Genomic DNA, 19,011 nt, shown 5'->3' with positions numbered 1-19,011 from the left:
AGATTTTGTTGTTCTTTCGAGGTTCGAGAGATTAGTGGGTCTATCGGTTGCAAGGAAATACACCATTTTCGTCGGATTTCTGATCGCGTACCTTCGACGCGACAAAAACCAGAAGACAAGCTTCCTCCGTTTTCCTCCGTCTTCCTCAATTTCGTGATTCCCATCCGGTTTGTTGAGAGAGCAGCCTTGTCTCGGCCGCTTCTTTTCACGGAGGAAATTTCTAGCGAGCGGTGAAATCGATACCGCGGGAAATGAGATGATTGGATCGGACACCGGAGATGCCTCGTAAAGGCTGAAGAATTCAGGAGGCACGAGATATTGCGACGACGACGACGGTGGTCCTGGGATATTTATGTCGATACCAAACCTTCGTCGATTATGTAACAACCACATCTGCGAAGATACAGAGTAGAAAGACTCGAGTCTTAGCAATCTGAACGCTGACTCTGTAACACCTGTACAATACGTTTCCTAAATCACTTTGCTAAGTGTCTGTGATAATTAGATTGTGGAAAAAATTTTAAGACATGGGAACCAAGGTAACATTACTGTTAAAACTCGGATTATGCAAGAACCTAATAGTTTCAATTAATCTTTTTTCCCTTGTCGTTTGAAATTACAGCCACCAGCTTCCGCCAGAGAAACATAAAATCCACAGTCTAGTGATCACCAGCATGATACAGTGATTTCTGTATTTATGTCGCCAAGGCCTGGAGGATAAACGTCGCGGAACTATCCCCACTACCGCGCGGTATACCCCGTGAGGAGCCATGAATGCATGTGTTGCTGACATATATCGAGAATTCGCTGTACTTCGAGATTTTGCGTGACACGAATACGAAAACTGGCGATTTCTTTTCCGGAAGCAAGAATCAGAACAGTTTCACGATTATTTCGGAACGAGGACGATCGAACGAGTTCGTCTCCCAAGTAATTAGGGTCCATTAACAGCGATAATACAATTCTTCGAGTGATTCGATCCGAAGAAGAAAAAGAAAAAACGTGGCGAGATTTTTCCGTGATTAATTCGATTACGTTGATCAGTCGGCCGTAATTGAATTGCTGCACCCAATTGAGTATCCTCCCCCATTTCCTGACCATTGTCTTCCGGATGATTGTAATTTTAATTAATTCAAGCATTAGGTGGTTCGACGAGAGAAACGGCGGGCCCGGTTGTGTGTATCGTGCTCGTCGCAGCTAGCGATTGTCGCTCGGTAGAAGTTTCATCGTCAGTCGAATTACAAAACGATCGTCGAACCGGCAAAATATTTGCGAACAGAAAAATTCACATTCCGTTGCTCGCGGAGTTTAACTAACCGGAGGTCTACGCGGTACAATTCCATTTCACCGGCACTCGAGCACTGAATTTTCACGGAAAGCGCTCCGCTGGAGACACTTTTCGCCCTTACATGCCGAAACGCATCTCGTTCAAAGAGGAAAATTTCCGGTACAGTATTCCGGTGCCGTGTGTACACAGTTTGCCCGTTTTTCCCAGCAGATTTTTTCGACGCCGCCCAGCGACGCACGGCTACGCAAACAGAACGATGTAAAACGAATTTTCGGTGAAAAAATATCGAAGACACGCGAACGCCCGCGGCACAAAGTATTTGGAAATTTACAGGAAGACGGGCACTAATCGATATAAATTGCAAAACGGCTCCACGACACGAAAATTCTCTGCTGAAATATTACGCAAGGTTTGGTGAAAAATGTACTTCTCTCAATTATTTTGATAAGCCGAAAACAGAGTACTCTTAAATTCTTCATTCTTCATTCTGTCTTCACTGTTTTCTATTTTACTGATTAATTCAGTGTTGTCACAAATGCGTAAAATCCCAGTGATCATAATTCCCTGCTGAGAATTTTTTAAATCCACTATAAGAAACAGAAATTCAATAAAAATGTACTTCTTCTCTCAATTATTTTGATAAGTCGAAAATAGAGTACTCTTAAATTCTTCTGTCTTCACTGTTTTCTATTTTACTGATTAATTCAGTGTTGTCACAAATGCGTAAAATCCCAGTGATCATAATTCCCTGCTGAGAATTTTTTAAATCCACTATAAGAAACAGAAATTCAATAAAAATGTACTTCTTCTCTCAATTATTTTGATAAGCCGAAAATAGAATACCCTAAAATTCTTCTGTCACCACAGTTTTCTATTTTACTGATTAATTCAGTTTTGCCACAAATGCGTAAAATCCCAGTGATCATAATTCCCTGCTGAGAATTTTTTAAATAAGCTATAAGAAACAGAAATTGAATAAAAATGTACTTCTTCTCTCAATTATTTTGATAAGCCGAAAATAGAATACCCTAAAATTCTTCTGTCACCACAGTTTTCTATTTTACTGATTAATTCAGTTTTGCCACAAATGCGTAAAATCCCAGTGATCATAATTCCCTGCTGAGAATTTTTTGAATCCACTATAAGAAACAGAAATTCAATAAAAATGTACTTCTTCTCTCAATTATTTTGATAAGTCGAAAATAGAGTACTCTTAAATTCTTCTGTCTTCACAGTTTTCTATTTTACTGATTAATTCAGTGTTGTCACAAATGCGTAAAATCCCAGTGATCATAATTCCCTGCTGAGAATTTTTTAAATCCACTATAAGAAACAGAAATTCAATAAAAATGTACTTCTTCTCTCAATTATTTTGATAAGCCGAAAATAGAATACCCTAAAATTCTTCTGTCACCACAGTTTTCTATTTTACTGATTAATTCAGTTTTGCCACAAATGCGTAAAATCCCAGTGATCATAATTCCCTGCTGAGAATTTTTTAAATAAGCTATAAGAAACAGAAATTGAATAAAAATGTACTTCTTCTCTCAATTATTTTGATAAGCCGAAAATAGAATACCCTAAAATTCTTCTGTCACCACAGTTTTCTATTTTACTGATTAATTCAGTTTTGCCACAAATGCGTAAAATCCCAGTGATCATAATTCCCTGCTGAGAATTTTTTAAATAAGCTATAAGAAACAGAAATTGAATAAAAATGTACTTCTTCTCTCAATTATTTTGATAAGCCGAAAATAGAATACCCTAAAATTCTTCTGTCACCACAGTTTTCTATTTTACTGATTAATTCAGTTTTGCCACAAATGCGTAAAATCCCAGTGATCATAATTCCCTGCTGAGAATTTTTTGAATCCACTATAAGAAACAGAAATTCAATAAAAATGTACTTCTTCTCTCAATTATTTTGATAAGTCGAAAATAGAGTACTCTTAAATTCTTCTGTCTTCACAGTTTTCTATTTTACTGATTAATTCAGTGTTGTCACAAATGCGTAAAATCCCAGTGATCATAATTCCCTGCTGAGAATTTTTTAAATCCACTATAAGAAACAGAAATTCAATAAAAATGTACTTCTTCTCTCAATTATTTTGATAAGCCGAAAATAGAATACCCTAAAATTCTTCTGTCACCACAGTTTTCTATTTTACTGATTAATTCAGTTTTGCCACAAATGCGTAAAATCCCAGTGATCATAATTCCCTGCTGAGAATTTTTTAAATAAGCTATAAGAAACAGAAATTGAATAAAAATGTACTTCTTCTCTCAATTATTTTGATAAGCCGAAAATAGAATACCCTAAAATTCTTCTGTCACCACAGTTTTCTATTTTACTGATTAATTCAGTTTTGCCACAAATGCGTAAAATCCCAGTGATCATAATTCCCTGCTGAGAATTTTTTAAATAAGCTATAAGAAACAGAAATTGAATAAAAATGTACTTCTTCTCTCAATTATTTTGATAAGTCGAAAATAGAGTACTCTTAAATTCTTCTGCCTCCACAGTTTTCTATTTTACTGATTATTCGGTTTTGTCACAAATGCGTAAAATCCACAGTGATCATAATCCACAAAGCACCTTCATCTTCCTCACAACAGAAAACTACCAAGTTAAACTGTTGAAATGACCTAAAATTGTTTAACACGTCGACAGTCAAAACCTCTAAAAACCCATAATTTCAAAGTAGTTTAATCGAGGTAAATGAAACTGGAAAATTCAAAACGATAAAAGCAATTATTTCTGTAGACTGCAGATCTTTATGCAAAACAAAAATTTCTTATCTGAATTGTAACAGAGTGAAGTAGAAAGTCATTTTCTTTCTTAATATGTTTAATAGATTGAAAATAATGCAGCAGGCTATTAAAATTTTTCTGATGTTTTTACTGTTTTAAAATACGCCTACCCATTTTTGTCATAAATGCATAAAATCCGCAGTCTAGTGATGACGCTTTAATTCTGAACGTAATAAAAAAATAACGTGACCCATATATGATCAACGTCAAAGTGTTTAAAAGACGTGGACAATGAATATAAAGATGGATTTAAAATTCAGAAGAGGACCTTGCGAATTTTGATGAAGACGAATCGGTTATCGGTATTGGCAATAAGAAGTTGAATAAAAGAAGTACATTAACCTCCATGATCGGAAATAGCGTTCATTGGTAGGGAAATGAATACAGGAGCGAATAAACAGCCTATCAGGATTGACGTATTCGATGAAACGAGTAGCACGCACCGACACGGGAAAAACTCTCGAATATTATGTTGATAGGATCTTTCCCATTCCACTTTACGAGCGGGGCCGTCCCCATCATCGCGGAGACCATTTTCTTCAGGGGCCACCGTACGGTATAATTGACATCGCGTCGGCTCGTAAACCGAGGCTGAAGGAAAGTAGGGTACCCTCCTCGCGGAAAACAGGTCCTTCACAGAGAAGGCTCTCCCTTGCTCCGTGTTTCGCCGGGTCTCCAATTTTCCAGCCGGCTTTTCTGAGCGGAGCTAGCACCACCCCCGGGGGGTCGTGCCAGTCTCCTTTTGCTCCCAGAATCCTCCGGTATTTTCCTTTGCCGGCAAATTGGACTATTACGGGCGGCGTGTCCTCGCGAAAACCGCGTATTTTCTCTCTTCCTTCTGTCGGTCGACCTCCCTCCCTCCTTCCGCCCCCGCCGCCATCCGTGCAACCCTGTTCCACCGGGTCGAACGTACCCTTTTCCACGTCCCACGACACAGGTCCTCTTACCTAGCGGCTCAAAGTGGCGCGCAGTTGTTAAAACAACCAATTCTGTCGGAAAGCTGCTCGTTACGGACGCCTCTCGTCCTCGACGGAATCCTTCGTAATCCTGATGGCAAACCGTTCGTTTCCCTGCTGACGCAACGAAAACGCCGGCCAATAAAATCCCTCTATTCCAAGGACGTTTACCAACCCCGCCGTACCCCCTCCCGTTTTGATAAACGCCGCTGTCTATTTTTACCATCTCTCGATGGACCGTCTCCACGATGTTCAATCAATCAACCTCTTCCTGCTCAATGACGAGTCAGACTCGTATCATAAAATATATTAACCAATGGAGGCCCAAAGTAGCAGTCATTTTTTAGATGAATATTTGCTGAAATGCATGCCAATTACCAGCACATCTCAAAGAAATTTTCCAAAAAATAATAATAATTAATATTCTGTCTATTCACATTTCGTTTTTGTTACTAGTCACCAATGTAAGCCACTAAAATATTTTTCTATGACCGGAATTATTTTGGTTGCCGCGAATCATTGTTCACGAGGACAAAGGACGAATTTCCTTCCCTCAATCGATTTTGATAAAATTTTCAGAATATGTATACATTTGTATGTTTTTAATATAGACCCACATGGAAAAGTTGTTGTTTACGACCTTTTGTACTTTCTCTGCAATTCCTGACCAATCGCAATTTCTCAAAAATTGTCTTTCGCGTCGTTAAACTAATTGTTCTAACTTCTCAAAAAAGTGCCAAGTCCAATATTGAAAACGTTACCACTGGCAGTGTTTCATCAGTTTCTCCAAACGCTACTTAATAAGTGAATCAAATGAAGTTTCCTCCGGCCTTCCAAGTCGAAGGAAATTTTGTTATTTCGACACGCGTAAAATGTTTGCTCTGCGCAGATTACGTTCGTCGACGCTAAACGCGCTGGTACAGATTGATCAATTTCCAGGACGCGCTGGACAGGAAGATGCTCGCCGATGAAATTCGGCCCATAATTGACTGGTGTCGAGAACACGATTGTAGGGGATTCTAAAGGTTCCTGTCCACTTTGAGGCGCAGTGATCTATTTAAAATTTAGTGGTGGGCGTGGACGCGGAATCGTGTTTCGGTGGAAGGAAAGTCTCCCGTTACCGATTATCGTCCGAACAGGGGAGGGTGTGGTCGCCAGCCCCGATTTCTCGAAATATTTTGACAAGAAACTTAATATCGTCGGCCGGGGTCGACCGGAAAACTTGAGACCGCGCGAAATTATACACGATTGCTCGTACCTGAAGACTTCTGTTTTCCCCCCATCGCCGATCCTATTTCCACAGTTTCCCGACCGCACGAACACCGCATCGAGGGATGGAACGGCAAAAACCCCCGGCGAGAGGAGCACCAACCGTAGCCCCATTAGACGCGAAGGTCATCCACAGTAATCATTTTCAACCTGTCGTCCCTTGTTTCGAGCGACATCGCTTTGCGGGTCGGGCCAGCGGTGCTTAATGGCTCGGAAAAATCGGAATCATCGCCCGGTATGAATACGTAATCAGTTTTTCCGCTCATCCTTCCCCGCATGACGTCATCGCCGGAGATATAACTCCGCGATGACTGACTGGAACGGGGGCGAGTTTGCGCGCCGATCTATGCCGAAAACCGTCCAGCAATGTTGTCTGCACGAATGTGACACCTCATGCTGATCAATTCGTTCCGATCGGATTAATAGCGCGCCATTTTCTTGCGTTCTATTAGAAGAGGTCAGCGCTTTGTTACAATCGAATATTTTATTTCTTTGAATTACGAACGATTTTGAAGTTTCTGACGCACGAGAACGTTCAACATGTTTCAACTATAGCATGCACAGCTTATGCTCGTAGTTCGAACAACAATGAACAATTATTATTCAATGTATTCAAGAAGTTCACTCGTTAAATTATATTTATCCAATTATTTACACGGCTCCCGTTATCGCAATCTAAGGTGCTTTATTCTAGACAAATTAAAAAACTCAAAAAGAGATGAAACTATGTACAGTGATTTCTCTATATATGTCGCCAAGACCTGGATGATAAATGCCGCGGAATTATCCACGAAGCTCGAGAGACCTCGGACGCGGAGGAGTGTAAACGTAACACGGGTATGTGTCCTGCGCGATATATGACGCTGGCAAGACCCGTGTTGATGACATATATCGAGAAATCACTGTACAATTTTTCTCAGCACTTTATGTTGCACAGTTTTGCTAAATTTTTGTACGCTCCACGCAGAATATTTTTGATGGACATTTTTACTGAGGATTTGAGCGTGTCTGAAAGTTGAGATCCTCGTATTGCCATAAACGTCTGGTGGTCGCGAAAGTCCGTCGACTTCGCCGCATATGTAACCAAAGATAACGGTTTCGTAGGTTTAAAAGGGTCGACGGGAATTATTGTAAAGTACAGGATCGTTCTGTGCGAGAACGTCGGATCCGTGATAAATATCAAAGAGTAGAGACTGCGTCGAGGAACTCGAGCGAAAAGCACGTCGTAACCGCTGCACGGTCGTTTGCGCGACTTTATGGATCCGTCCCGTAAAATTCTAAAAAGTGATCTTTCTCCCGACTGAAAATGGACAGAGTTCCTCGATCTGTACGAAGCTGGTGGAACGACTCCATCGCCGCGACCGAACACCACGATTTCCTCGCCATCCCCGGCCAATAAATTTTACAAATTTTCGAGATAACTGCACCCTCTTCCGTGGATTTCGCCTGCATATTTTGTTTCCTCGACGATCTATACTCTTTCACGTATCATGAATTTCTTACCTGGACTAGGGTTTGAGAACGAACTCTTCGACTGGGAGAATCCTGAAACAGAAAACACGTTCGTTTACTGGAGAATTCCTTGAAAATTGCTTCACTGGCGCAGTACCGTCCTTAACACCGGGCAAACGGGGCACCCTGAACTTAAGATACCTCGCACTTAAGGTGCCTCGCATTTATTGTTAGTTACTTCCACGATAAATACAAAAAATTAATCTAATTGTAACAGCCGAGGCATCCAATTTTTGTCAGGGTAGGACTTGCCCAGGGCCCCACAATCTCTAGGGGCGGCTATGCGTTGGCGAGTGATACAATTGTGTATTGCTACGATCATAGAAAGGGAAATTTGTGTTACATAGTTTGCACGATTTGATATTGTAGTAATATTTTACGGTAATTCAAGATGTTGAAAAATTATGTGACACGATTATTATTGTTTATTCAACAGTTTAGTAGGCACAGTGACGTCGATGACGAAGCCCGCGAAGAAAAGATGCCACGGGGAAGTTCTGAACGAGCGATTCAGAAGACGAAAACTATTTCCAGTGGTGTACGAATGACCATAAAATATGCGAGGTGATTTTTCTATCATTTTCGAGCGAGGCAACTCGGCGGGTGGGTTTGTTTAAAAAATTTTTAATTGACCACGAAAACAGTGCCACGCAATGCCCCGCCAGCAGTCCCCGGCTCATATTACATTCGTAAATATTCATCGCAATAATTATCCGTCGTTATAACGAACGCAAGCGCCGAAACAAATTGCATGGGGAGCAAAAAGAAAAAAAAAACAAAAAAGGAAAAATAAAAGAAGGAAAAGTGTATATCGCGAAATGAAATTTCATCTAAAAATTAACTAGAATTCAGGGAAACGCGCTTCGAAGGGGGTGGCACGCTGCCTCGGCGCTCGACCCTGATTAACGGCTCCGCGAAATTAACTCGACAATTATTTCATTAGCGCCTAGTAAGACATTTTTCATCCAGTCTCAATGGGCTTTCGGATCCGGGGAGAGAGAGAAGAAAGAGAGAGAGAGAGAGAGACACGTGTTCTCGCGCGCTATAGCTCGCGCCGAATGCACTACCCTTAATGACTCGACGAGAATTAACTGTAATTTAATTAATTAAAATCTCGCGTAAAAAAAAGCGCCGGGGCTTCTGTCGCTCGCGGGGCTAGACGTGACCCAGGTCACCTCGTTAGAATGATTATCAGGAGAACTCGAAACTATCTTTTACATTCGCGGGGGTTAATTTCGAATCGATTTTCCGTGTTCCACTGCGCGATAATGAATATTTTAAGCAACCGTCTTCCTAGTCGAATTATTTCTACTGTAATTGCCGTTTTAAATCCTTTTAGCATAAGTTGATACAAAGTGAAATTATATTGTATTTATTTTTTAACGTGCAACAACTCTACTTCTGGCAGTATACTGTGGGTATACTCAATGCTAAAAGTAAAATAAAATTGAACCAATTGATTTGCGCATTTATTTTTCAAGCATTGAAACACGCCGCACATTGTTACAATTTCGTATATTTTTAATACTTCATCGCATCAAATTCATGTTAAAGGTCGTACATTTTTGTTGTGCTTATTTAACACATGAATTCTCGATATATGTCAACAACACGGGTCTTTCCGGCGTCATGTATCGTCCAGGAGACATACCCGTGTTATGTTTGCACTCCTTGGCGTCCAAGATCTCTAGAGCTTCATGGCTCCTCACGGAATATACCACGCGGTAGTGGGGATAATTCCGCGACGTTTATCATCGAGGCTTTGACGACATATATAGAGAACACATTGTATTTGGGGGTGATCGTATCGTAAGAAAGTTCATGGCTAAGGATTTTTTATCACTATGTTAACGGGACCTGTCAAAATGACGGGTACTAATATTTGTAATTTAAAATTATTAAGATTCTAAGGATGCATACATGAGAAATTATTTAGCAAATTCATTTCTCTGGGTATATGCCACTTCTGCAAATTCGTTTTCATTCCGTCATATTCGATTAAACAGAGTTTTATTAGGATTCTTAGAACGCAACGGGGCGAAAGTAACCACGACAAATAGATCTCAATTATAGTTTCGGTTTCATTAATTAAATCAGTTTGATTATTTCGGAGTTTCTGGAGGGGGCAGAAGCGAGCAGTCAGTTAATTCGTTTCCAAGAAAATCGTGGGTTAGCGTGAAGGTGCTCGACCAAGATCGGTAATTAACTAGTCCGCAGAGTTCGTCGACGGTAACATCGATACCGCGTGTCACCGATAATTCGCCGAACAATAGGGAGACTAACAAAAAAAAAGCGAGGTAAACGTCGCCGTTGCCCCCCGATCGTTACGTTCCCATAATTTCCGCGCAACGGGTGACAAGCCCGCGAGGCATTCATCGCGGCAACAACAGGCGATATTGCGTAATTAGAGGCAATTTTGAAAACCTGCTTGGATCCTTGGTGGGCGCAGACGTTCGTTCGGTCTCACTCGTTAGCTCTGCCGCGGATTTAATTGCCCAGCGCGAGCGCGACGCAACAAATCCGCCCGTTAATCGCGCGACCGGATTCTGAATCCACTTTGTGGACGTGGTTCCCCGGTTAACTGGCGTGTCTGTACACGCGCGCGCGCGCGCGCGCATAATCTCGTGCGCGTGTGTGGGCAGATACACGAGTCCATACATTCGTACGCATATAAAGAATATACACACGTACGTTTCTTCGTTGGTTTCGCGAAAAAGTCGCACGATAGCCAGTCAGACAGCCGGATCTTTTCATGGAAACGTAGGCAGCACGCGGAATCGCGTCTATTAAGACGTTTCGCCGGAGAGAGCCCCGTCTTCTAATAAACTCGTCCGACTTCGCCAGGGGCTTGAAAAACAGGGGTTGAAAAAGATTCCCGCATTTCTAAGAAGGTTAGGGTCTCGTTCCCGGCCGACGAAGCGATAAAGAGCGGGCCGGCTTGGTGGGGACGCAAAGTTCGCGATTTCCGGAACGTACCCGGGCTCGGGTGTGGTGGAAGCTGAAGTTGTAGTTGTAGTTGTAGTTGCCCGTGGCTGGCGGCGGGTCTCCACCCTCAAACGACTTTAACGAGCCGCCGTCTTAAAATGGGGATGCCGAGGTTGCGCCGAGTTTGCGCGTTTGTTTGATAAATTAACCCAGAAAAGTACGCTCCAACGTCGGAACACTTAACAAGCCTTAGAACCGAGCCGCGGGAAATATGGAGCACCGTTTCGGCGACACCTTCCCGCCGATTCACGCACCGAACCATTTTCTAACCTGTTCCCGCAAATTCTCCACAGAATCGTTCCTGACTCACTATTTCTGCTGAAAGTTGACCTTCACTGTTCAAATGTTTTTCATTAGGTGTGCGGTAGGACCTCGGTTGTTGCACGAAACGGTACTGAAGAGGCCTGCAGGTATTGTTAAGGATGAGTATACGTATAGGGAATCAGGACTCAAGGTCAAATTATCTGGCGCGGGTGCTGCCAACTAGCGGAGATGCAGCATAACGGTTAGCGTGCATCTCCTTTGTGAGACAGTTGAGTTTTCGTGATAGTGATTTCTGTAAGACAAATAAGGATTTGTATAAGGTCTTATAATTATTGGAATATCTGAGCCTCCTACACACTACTGTATTTATGATCCACGCTGAACAGTTATTGAAGTAACCAACCAACCTTATGGATAAGCTTAACAAAAGCTTACAAAAGTTATTCCATCGCAAATAGTGTCCGAATATTAACCTCTTCAGGAATTCTGGCACTTGTGTTCGTTTATTTTCTTTTTAATTTAAAAATATTCTAAGCAAATCAAAGTCGAAGTTATTCTATCACAAATAGTGTCCGAATATTAACCTCTTCACGGATACTAGCACATACATATATGTACGTTTATTTTCTTTTTAATTTAAAAATATTCTAAGCGAATCAAAATCAAAGTTATTCTATCACAAATAGTGTCCGAATATTAACCTCTTCAGGGATACTAGCACATACATATATGTACGTTTATTTTCTTTTTAAATTAAAATTTATTCTAACCCTAACCAAAATCAAAGTTATTCCATTGCAAATAATGCGCGAATATTAACCTCCTCAGGGATACTGGCACATACATACATATGTATGATACTGGCACATGTGTACGTTCATTTTCTCTTTAATTCACAATTATTATAACCCTACCCAAAATCAAAGTTAATTTATGACAAATAATGTCCGAATATTAACCTCTTCAAGGAAACTAGCACATAAACGTACGTTCATTTTCTTTTTAGATTAAAATTATTCTAACCCTAACCAAAATCAAAGTTATTCCATTGCAAATAATGCGCGAATATTAACCTTCTCAGCGATACTGGCACATACATACATATGTGTACGTTTATTTTCTTTTCAATTTAAAATTATTCTAATCCTAACCAAAATTAAAGTTATTCTATCACAAATAGTGTCTAAATATTAACCTCTTCAGGGAAACTAGCACATACGTGTACGTTTATTTTCTTTTTAATTCACAATTATTATAACCCTACCCAAAATCAAAGTTAATCTATGACAAATAATGTCCGAATATTAACCTCTTCAAAGAAACTAGTACATAAACGTACGTTCATTTTCTTTTTAGATTAAAATTATTCTAACCCTAACCAAAATCAAAGTTAGTCCATTGCAAATAGTGTCCAAATATTAACCGCTTCAGAGATACTGGCCCATATGCGTACGTTTATTTTCTTTTCAGATTAAAATGATTCTAAGCCTAACCAAAATCAAAATTTGTTGGAGAACAACAGAACCTCTCAGCAATAAAAACGGAAACTTCGCCGCATGGAAGCACAGATAATATGTAAACGGAACAAGAAATGCTTATGCAACTGTTCTTTCTGCTTCAGAAAATTCGTCCCCGAGAAATAGGTTGTTAACACCTATTGTAAATTGTTGAAAGTATGTATCGTCCCCCGAGCACTCACAGTTGAAATCCATCCTCGGTGCTGTTCACTTGGAGGTAGGCGAACGGAACGCGTGTCACGGGGCATTATGATCCCCATCGGTGTTCCGCTTTTCCCCGGTGTTCCTCCGTTCCCGGGAACGTGAAACTTAAACCCCAATCCGCGTCCACCGTTGAAAAGGTTTCAGATTTTTTGAAAACCCGACAATACCGTCCACGGGTCGCGCCACGCCGGTGACAAGACATGGGGCCTTCCATTGAGAAAAATCCACTTCCTAGGTCTCGTGTTACCCGGCGTATTTTGACAAGATCTCATTGTCGTCGCGCGGCTAAGCCCTATTGACTCTATTATGGGCCTATTAGTATTATGGTAGGATTTGTGGTTACTCCTTGAAAGACGTCCTTGCCCGGGTTGCCCTCCTCCACGGGCCTCTTTCTTGCCTCCCCGAAACCGAACGCGTCCATTCACTATGCCACGGACGTGATCCCCCGTGATCCGTTCAAACGTGTGCAATTTCCCTCGACACGGAGTCGAGTCAGCTCGAGCGTCGATTACATGCTCGTTTCCGCCATTTGTCACCTGGATTTTACCACCGCGCCGGACGAACGGGGACGCGATCGTTCCTCCCGTCGCGTGTGCAAACTGCGAATTTGTTTTGCCGTCCCCGCTCTTCAGGTTCTCAGATTTAACGCCAACGCGCGAGGAGCACTAAATGCAAATGTCACCGATGGCTCCTCACCTAATCCTTTGCGTTCCATTACCGTCAGCTGGACAAAATTATTTTCTCACGGTTTTCAGCTTATCTGAGATTTTAACTAACTTCACAATACAGTCTATAATCGCATTAAAAATTTTGCTAACGCTTGTTAACATCTGTTTTCGCAGATCTATTCCTTATAATATGCTCTACTGTGCTTCACGGCAATAGCAGAGCAATACCATTTTTATTTACATTGGGATAAAATAAACCAATGATAGAAATCAAAGTAAATAAACTCACGAATTATTGCACGCTCCGATTATTATGCTGTACAGGATGATTTCAAAGTGCGTGTAATGATACCCACTATGCGTCGCAGGGAGGATCACTTTTAACACTAGAACTACTTTTCGAGATTCCCCGCTTTACAATGACTGTTTTTAATTGATTCGTGCGCATAGTGTAAAACGCGCCCTCTTCGTTGTACGTACAAGAGTACGCAAGCTGCTCGGCACTTCTAGCATTAAAGTGTACTCTGTTCACCTTCCGGCTCAACGACCACCGACCACAGATTTTAATTAACCAACCGAACAGTTATCAAATTATTGTGACTCGTCAGCGTCGGGTCGTATAGCCACTCGTTGGAGCACCGAGCGCCACGCTCGCGGAGAATGTTGACGAAAAAGTGACTAGTCGGATGAACTGCATCGTTGCTTCTCAATTGGTGCATCTGGCTACGGTATTCAACCGTTTGCTTTGTTCTTGTCGCAAATTTTGATCCTGGACACTTTTCTCGACCGCACCAACATCGCTAAAAAAGAAATTGATTCCAGAGACGGGACTGTATGCAGCAGTAGACTACAAGATCCTCAATCGAGTAGGATACAACGAAATGGCGTCAGGTGTATAATAAATTGCACCACCATTTCCCGGAGGTTCTTTCAATCGATTCTTTCAACCAGGGTTCTGAAAGAGTGCGACAAGGTTGCTCTGCCAGGCCACTGCTCCTGGAACTCTGGTAATCCTAGAAGATTAGGTTGTAGGCAGGTATGCCCCGTGTCCAATGATGGTCCCACTCACAAATAAGCTTCGCCGTTCGCGTGGCTCCGGTCTTAGAAAGTCGGGGAGCACGAACTGGACGAAAGAAGTTCAGTGGGCCTCAATTATGAAACTTAGTCTGGGTAAGCCTGGCAGGAGACGCTCTTTCTTGTCCCATTATGTGACATTTAACCTGGGTACCTGTCTCTTCTGGTCGCGAGAACCAGCTCTAAAGCGCCTAGGCTACACGTCTAATTAGGAAGATGGAGTACTGAAGCATTTTTGACGACGAACGAGTTGGATAAATTGCATCGTCGCCTTGTTAGCAGCTCCTCGGGCTAGGATTGACTCTTTTGGTCGAGGAGGAACTCAGTAGTCGCAGATGCAAGTAGTCTTTTGGATTAGGGGGCAAGCGATGGAGTACCTAGCGCAATTAGCTTACATATCCAATTAGGAAGATGGGGTATAGAACCATTTGTAGCGATACACTAGTTGGATAAATAGCACCGTGGACATTAGGCCAGCTTCTTCAGCTAGGATTCACTTTTTTGGTTTCGGAGGAACTTAGTCGTCGCAAGTGAAGGTAGTCTTTTGGATTAGGGGGCAAGCGGTGAAGTACCTAGCCCGATTAGCTTACACAGCAATTTGAGTGATGGGGTATGGAACCATTTGTAGCAATAGACTAGTTGGACAAATAGTACCGTGGACGTTAGGCCAGCTTCTTCAGCTAGGATTGACTCTTTTGGTTTCGGAGGAACTTAGTCGTCGCAGGTGAAGGTAGTCTTTTGGATTAGGGGGCAAGCGATGGAGTACCTAGCGCAATTAGCTTACATATCCAATTAGGAAGATGGGGTATAGAACCATTTGTAGCGATACACTAGTTGGATAAATAGCACCGTGGACATTAGGCCAGCTTCTTCAGCTAGGATTCACTTTTTTGGTTTCGGAGGAACTTAGTCGTCGCAAGTGAAGGTAGTCTTTTGGATTAGGGGGCAAGCGGTGAAGTACCTAGCCCGATTAGCTTACACAGCAATTTGAGTGATGGGGTATGGAACCATTTGTAGCAATAGACTAGTTGGACAAATAGTACCGTGGACGTTAGGCCAGCTTCTTCAGCTAGGATTGACTCTTTTGGTTTCGGAGGAACTTAGTCGTCGCAGGTGAAGGTAGTCTTTTGGATTAGGGGGCAAGCGATGGAGTACCTAGCGCAATTAGCTTACATATCCAATTAGGAAGATGGGGTATAGAACCATTTGTAGCGATACACTAGTTGGATAAATAGCACCGTGGACATTAGGCCAGCTTCTTCAGCTAGGATTCACTCTTTTGGTTTCGGAGGAACTTAGTCGTCGCAAGTGAAGGTAGTCTTTTGGATTAGGGGGCAAGCGGTGGAGTACCTAGCCCGATTAGCTTACACAGCAATTTGAGTGATGGGGTATGGAACCATTTGTAGCAATAGACTAGTTGGATAAATAGCACCGTGGACGTCAGGCCAGCTTCTTTAGCTAGGATTGACTCTTTTGGTTTCGGAGGAACTTAGTCGTCGCAGGTGAAGGTAGTCTTTTGGATTGGGGGCAAGCGGTGGAGCACCTAGAGCTATTAGCTTACATATCCAATTAGGAAGATGGGGTATCCAACTATTTGTAGCGATAGACTAGTTGGATAAATAGCTCCGTGGACGTCAGGCTAGCTCCATCAGCTAGGATTCACTCTTTTGTTGGCGGAGGAAGTTAGTCGTCGCAAATGCAGGTAGTTTTTTGGATTAGGGGGCACGTGGTAGAGTACCTAGCGCGATTAGTTTACACATCCAATTAGTAAGGTGGAGTATAAAACCATTTGTGGCGATACACTAGTTGGATAAATAGTACTATGGAACATTAGGCCAGCTTCTTCAGCTAGGATTGACTCTTTTGGTCGAGGAGGCACTCAGTAGTCGCAGATGCAGGTAGTTTTTTGGATTTGGGGGCAAGTGGTAGAGTACCTAGCGCGATTAGCTTACATATCCAATTAGGAAGATGGGGTATACAACCATTTGTAGCGATACACTAGTTGGATAAATAGCACTATGGAACATTAGGCCAGCTCCTTCGGCTAGGATTGACTCTTTTGACTTAGTCGTCGCAGGTGAAGGTAGTCTTTTGGATTGGGGGGGGGGGGCAAGTGGTAGAGTACCTAGGTCGATTAGCTTACACATCCAATTAGGATGACGGGGTGTGAACTATTTGTAGCGATAGTTGAGTTGGATAAATAGCACCGTTGGGCGAGCTAGGATCGACTCTTTCATGAATCCCGTGCATTTTCTCGATCAAATGGATCGAGTATCGAAGTTAGCTCGTCAGACAGTTGAGAAACACAGCCACTTAGGCCGTATCTCCGCGGCGGGTTTCCAAATTAGACGAAAGAACCATGAGACGAGTAATTAGCCCTCGCGAGAACGACTGGTTGCGGGTGCCCGGTGTGTTCTCGATGCCCCGGGGGCCGGGTAACGAGCACTCGGTAATCGGCCCCGGTGACTCGACGACAAATAATTACCGGGCGTAAATAGCAAAAAGGAGGAGTATCCGCGGGCGGCTGATGAAAAGGGCGGCGGGCGCGACGACAGGATAAAAACAGGAAAAAAAGAAAAGAAAAAGTAAACTCTATCTCGAGATCGGTGTCGCTCGACGACGATGCACGCCGGCGTGTGTATGCACGTAGAGGAGGACGCGTCGCTCGGTGGCACACGCGCACGTACGCGCGCACGCACTTGTGCTCCCGAAGAGCTCCGACCACGAAGAGAAGCTACTGGCTTCTCTCGTTTTCCAAGTCGCGAGAGCAAGCATCGCGGAATGAGCTGCTACTTAGAGAGAACGGGTGGAAACGCATTCACCGGCACGCAATCAAGTCTCCTCGTGGCTTGCCCGGCCTGTGCACGTATATGTCCGCTTGCGCGTGTGGACGCGCGTGTTCCGCGGACGTGTGCGTGCACGGTACATGCACGCGTGTGAACTCGCGCGTTCCCGGTTGCCCATTCATACACAGCGCCGGGCAAGATTTGCTTTCGCGACACCTCTCCAGAGCGAGAAAGCGAGGAAGATCGGCGACTAGGATGAAGAGAGAGAGAGAGAGGGGGGGTGACGACGACGACGACGAGGGAAAGAAGAGCAAGAAGCCGGGGTGAGAAACGAGAAGAGAAGGAAAGAGAGGGATAGGGAAAACGGAGGACTACGCGACGCGTACCGTGTGTTTGAGGCGTGAATTCATGTATGCTCGCGAAGCACTCTTCACCGGGGACAATCGAGGTGTTGGACTGGAAATCCATACCAATTTGAGCGACTTACGGTCGTTCGCTTGAAAGCACTGTACACGACACCGACGGCACACACGCATCACACCTATACAGGCCTGGCAAGCCTGCACACGCTTTCACAAGCGTATCGAGACAGGACCAAGCGAACGCGAACACCGCCGGAACGGTTTCGGACGGTTTTTGGAGGACGTGTCCATCCTGAAAAATGGGTCTTTGAGACGCGGTCGCTTTTGTTTTTAACGCTTGTGGACGATGCAACTCTTCGGACATTTATTTTTCTTGCATTCTTGGATTCCGTGCGTGAGAGCAAATTTTGATTCTCCATTTCCGCTTTGTTAATGGGATTGTTCATTGAAACGATGGGCCGTGTATACTTCTTTAGAATGACAGTCATTCAAGATTGAAGTGACGTTGAAGAAACGCACTATTCCGAGAGGGGATTTCGAATCGTACAAAAACAGTTACCCCGCCCTTTTTGTTCGCGGCTCCAAAGTGCCGAGTGGATGTTAATTAAGCGAACTAAGAAATGTTCGTAAGAATGGGGAACTCCTCGTTATTTCGCCCGAGCACAATCGGGTTTAGCATGAAACGGTCTGATCCAGACGTATAAACAGTTATCGTCATCCTCGAGCGAGGCGAGAGCCAGTGTGTGAAAAGGGTGTCGAGGATGCATCAACGTTCCATTCGCAATTCAGGTGTGTGTCCCATTTGCGAGTTTTTCACGTTTCTTCAGAGATCCATTTACCGTTTCAGCCGCGGACTTCTAATTGAAATTCGTGTGAAGTTTTTTAAATTCTTATTCATCCCTCGAATAGGCGATACAGACGTGCGAATGCGATGGCCGAGGGCGGGGCCTTGATTTTCGCATTTCGAAAAAAACCTGGTCGACCGTCGATATCGTTCTGTCGCCGCAGCGATGCCAGCGAACTATTATTCGAAGGAAGAAAGCAACGCGGCGAGATTTACACTAGAATTTTGCTGAAGGGACCTGGCACACGTGGGGACAAAAAGGGGCTCCGGTCGAGGAGCGTTACACTCGCCTCCTACTTTCCTGGCCCGGAGTGTGAAATTAGTTACATGCACGCCGGAGGAAAGAGACGTGATGCAGCATAGCGCCGAGACCGCCTAAGCGACTTGAAACTGAAGAGGTCGCGGCAACGTATTTTCAATTACCCTGACCCACTGACGCACTGCTTTACACCAGGCTGGCCTAACCACCTT

At 43.3% G+C, this 19,011-nt stretch overlaps 1 protein-coding gene across 2 annotated transcripts in view; it reads right to left on the bottom strand.

Moving 5' to 3' along the window:
* LOC143361382 (uncharacterized) overlaps positions 1 to 19,011 on the bottom strand; it is a 113,142-nt gene that overhangs the window by 75,837 nt on the left and 18,294 nt on the right. For both annotated transcript variants that reach the window (XM_076800726.1, XM_076800727.1), the window contains exon 2: positions 7,828 to 7,869. In XM_076800726.1, coding sequence (XP_076656841.1) covers positions 7,828 to 7,869 — 42 coding nt within the window. The remainder of the gene's footprint in view (positions 1 to 7,827; positions 7,870 to 19,011) is intronic.

The sequence above is a fragment of the Halictus rubicundus genome, chromosome 15 (assembly GCF_050948215.1).
Source record: "Halictus rubicundus isolate RS-2024b chromosome 15, iyHalRubi1_principal, whole genome shotgun sequence".
NCBI classification, from domain to species: Eukaryota; Metazoa; Arthropoda; class Insecta; order Hymenoptera; family Halictidae; genus Halictus; species Halictus rubicundus.
This window is presented reverse-complemented; position numbering and strand designations above follow the sequence as displayed.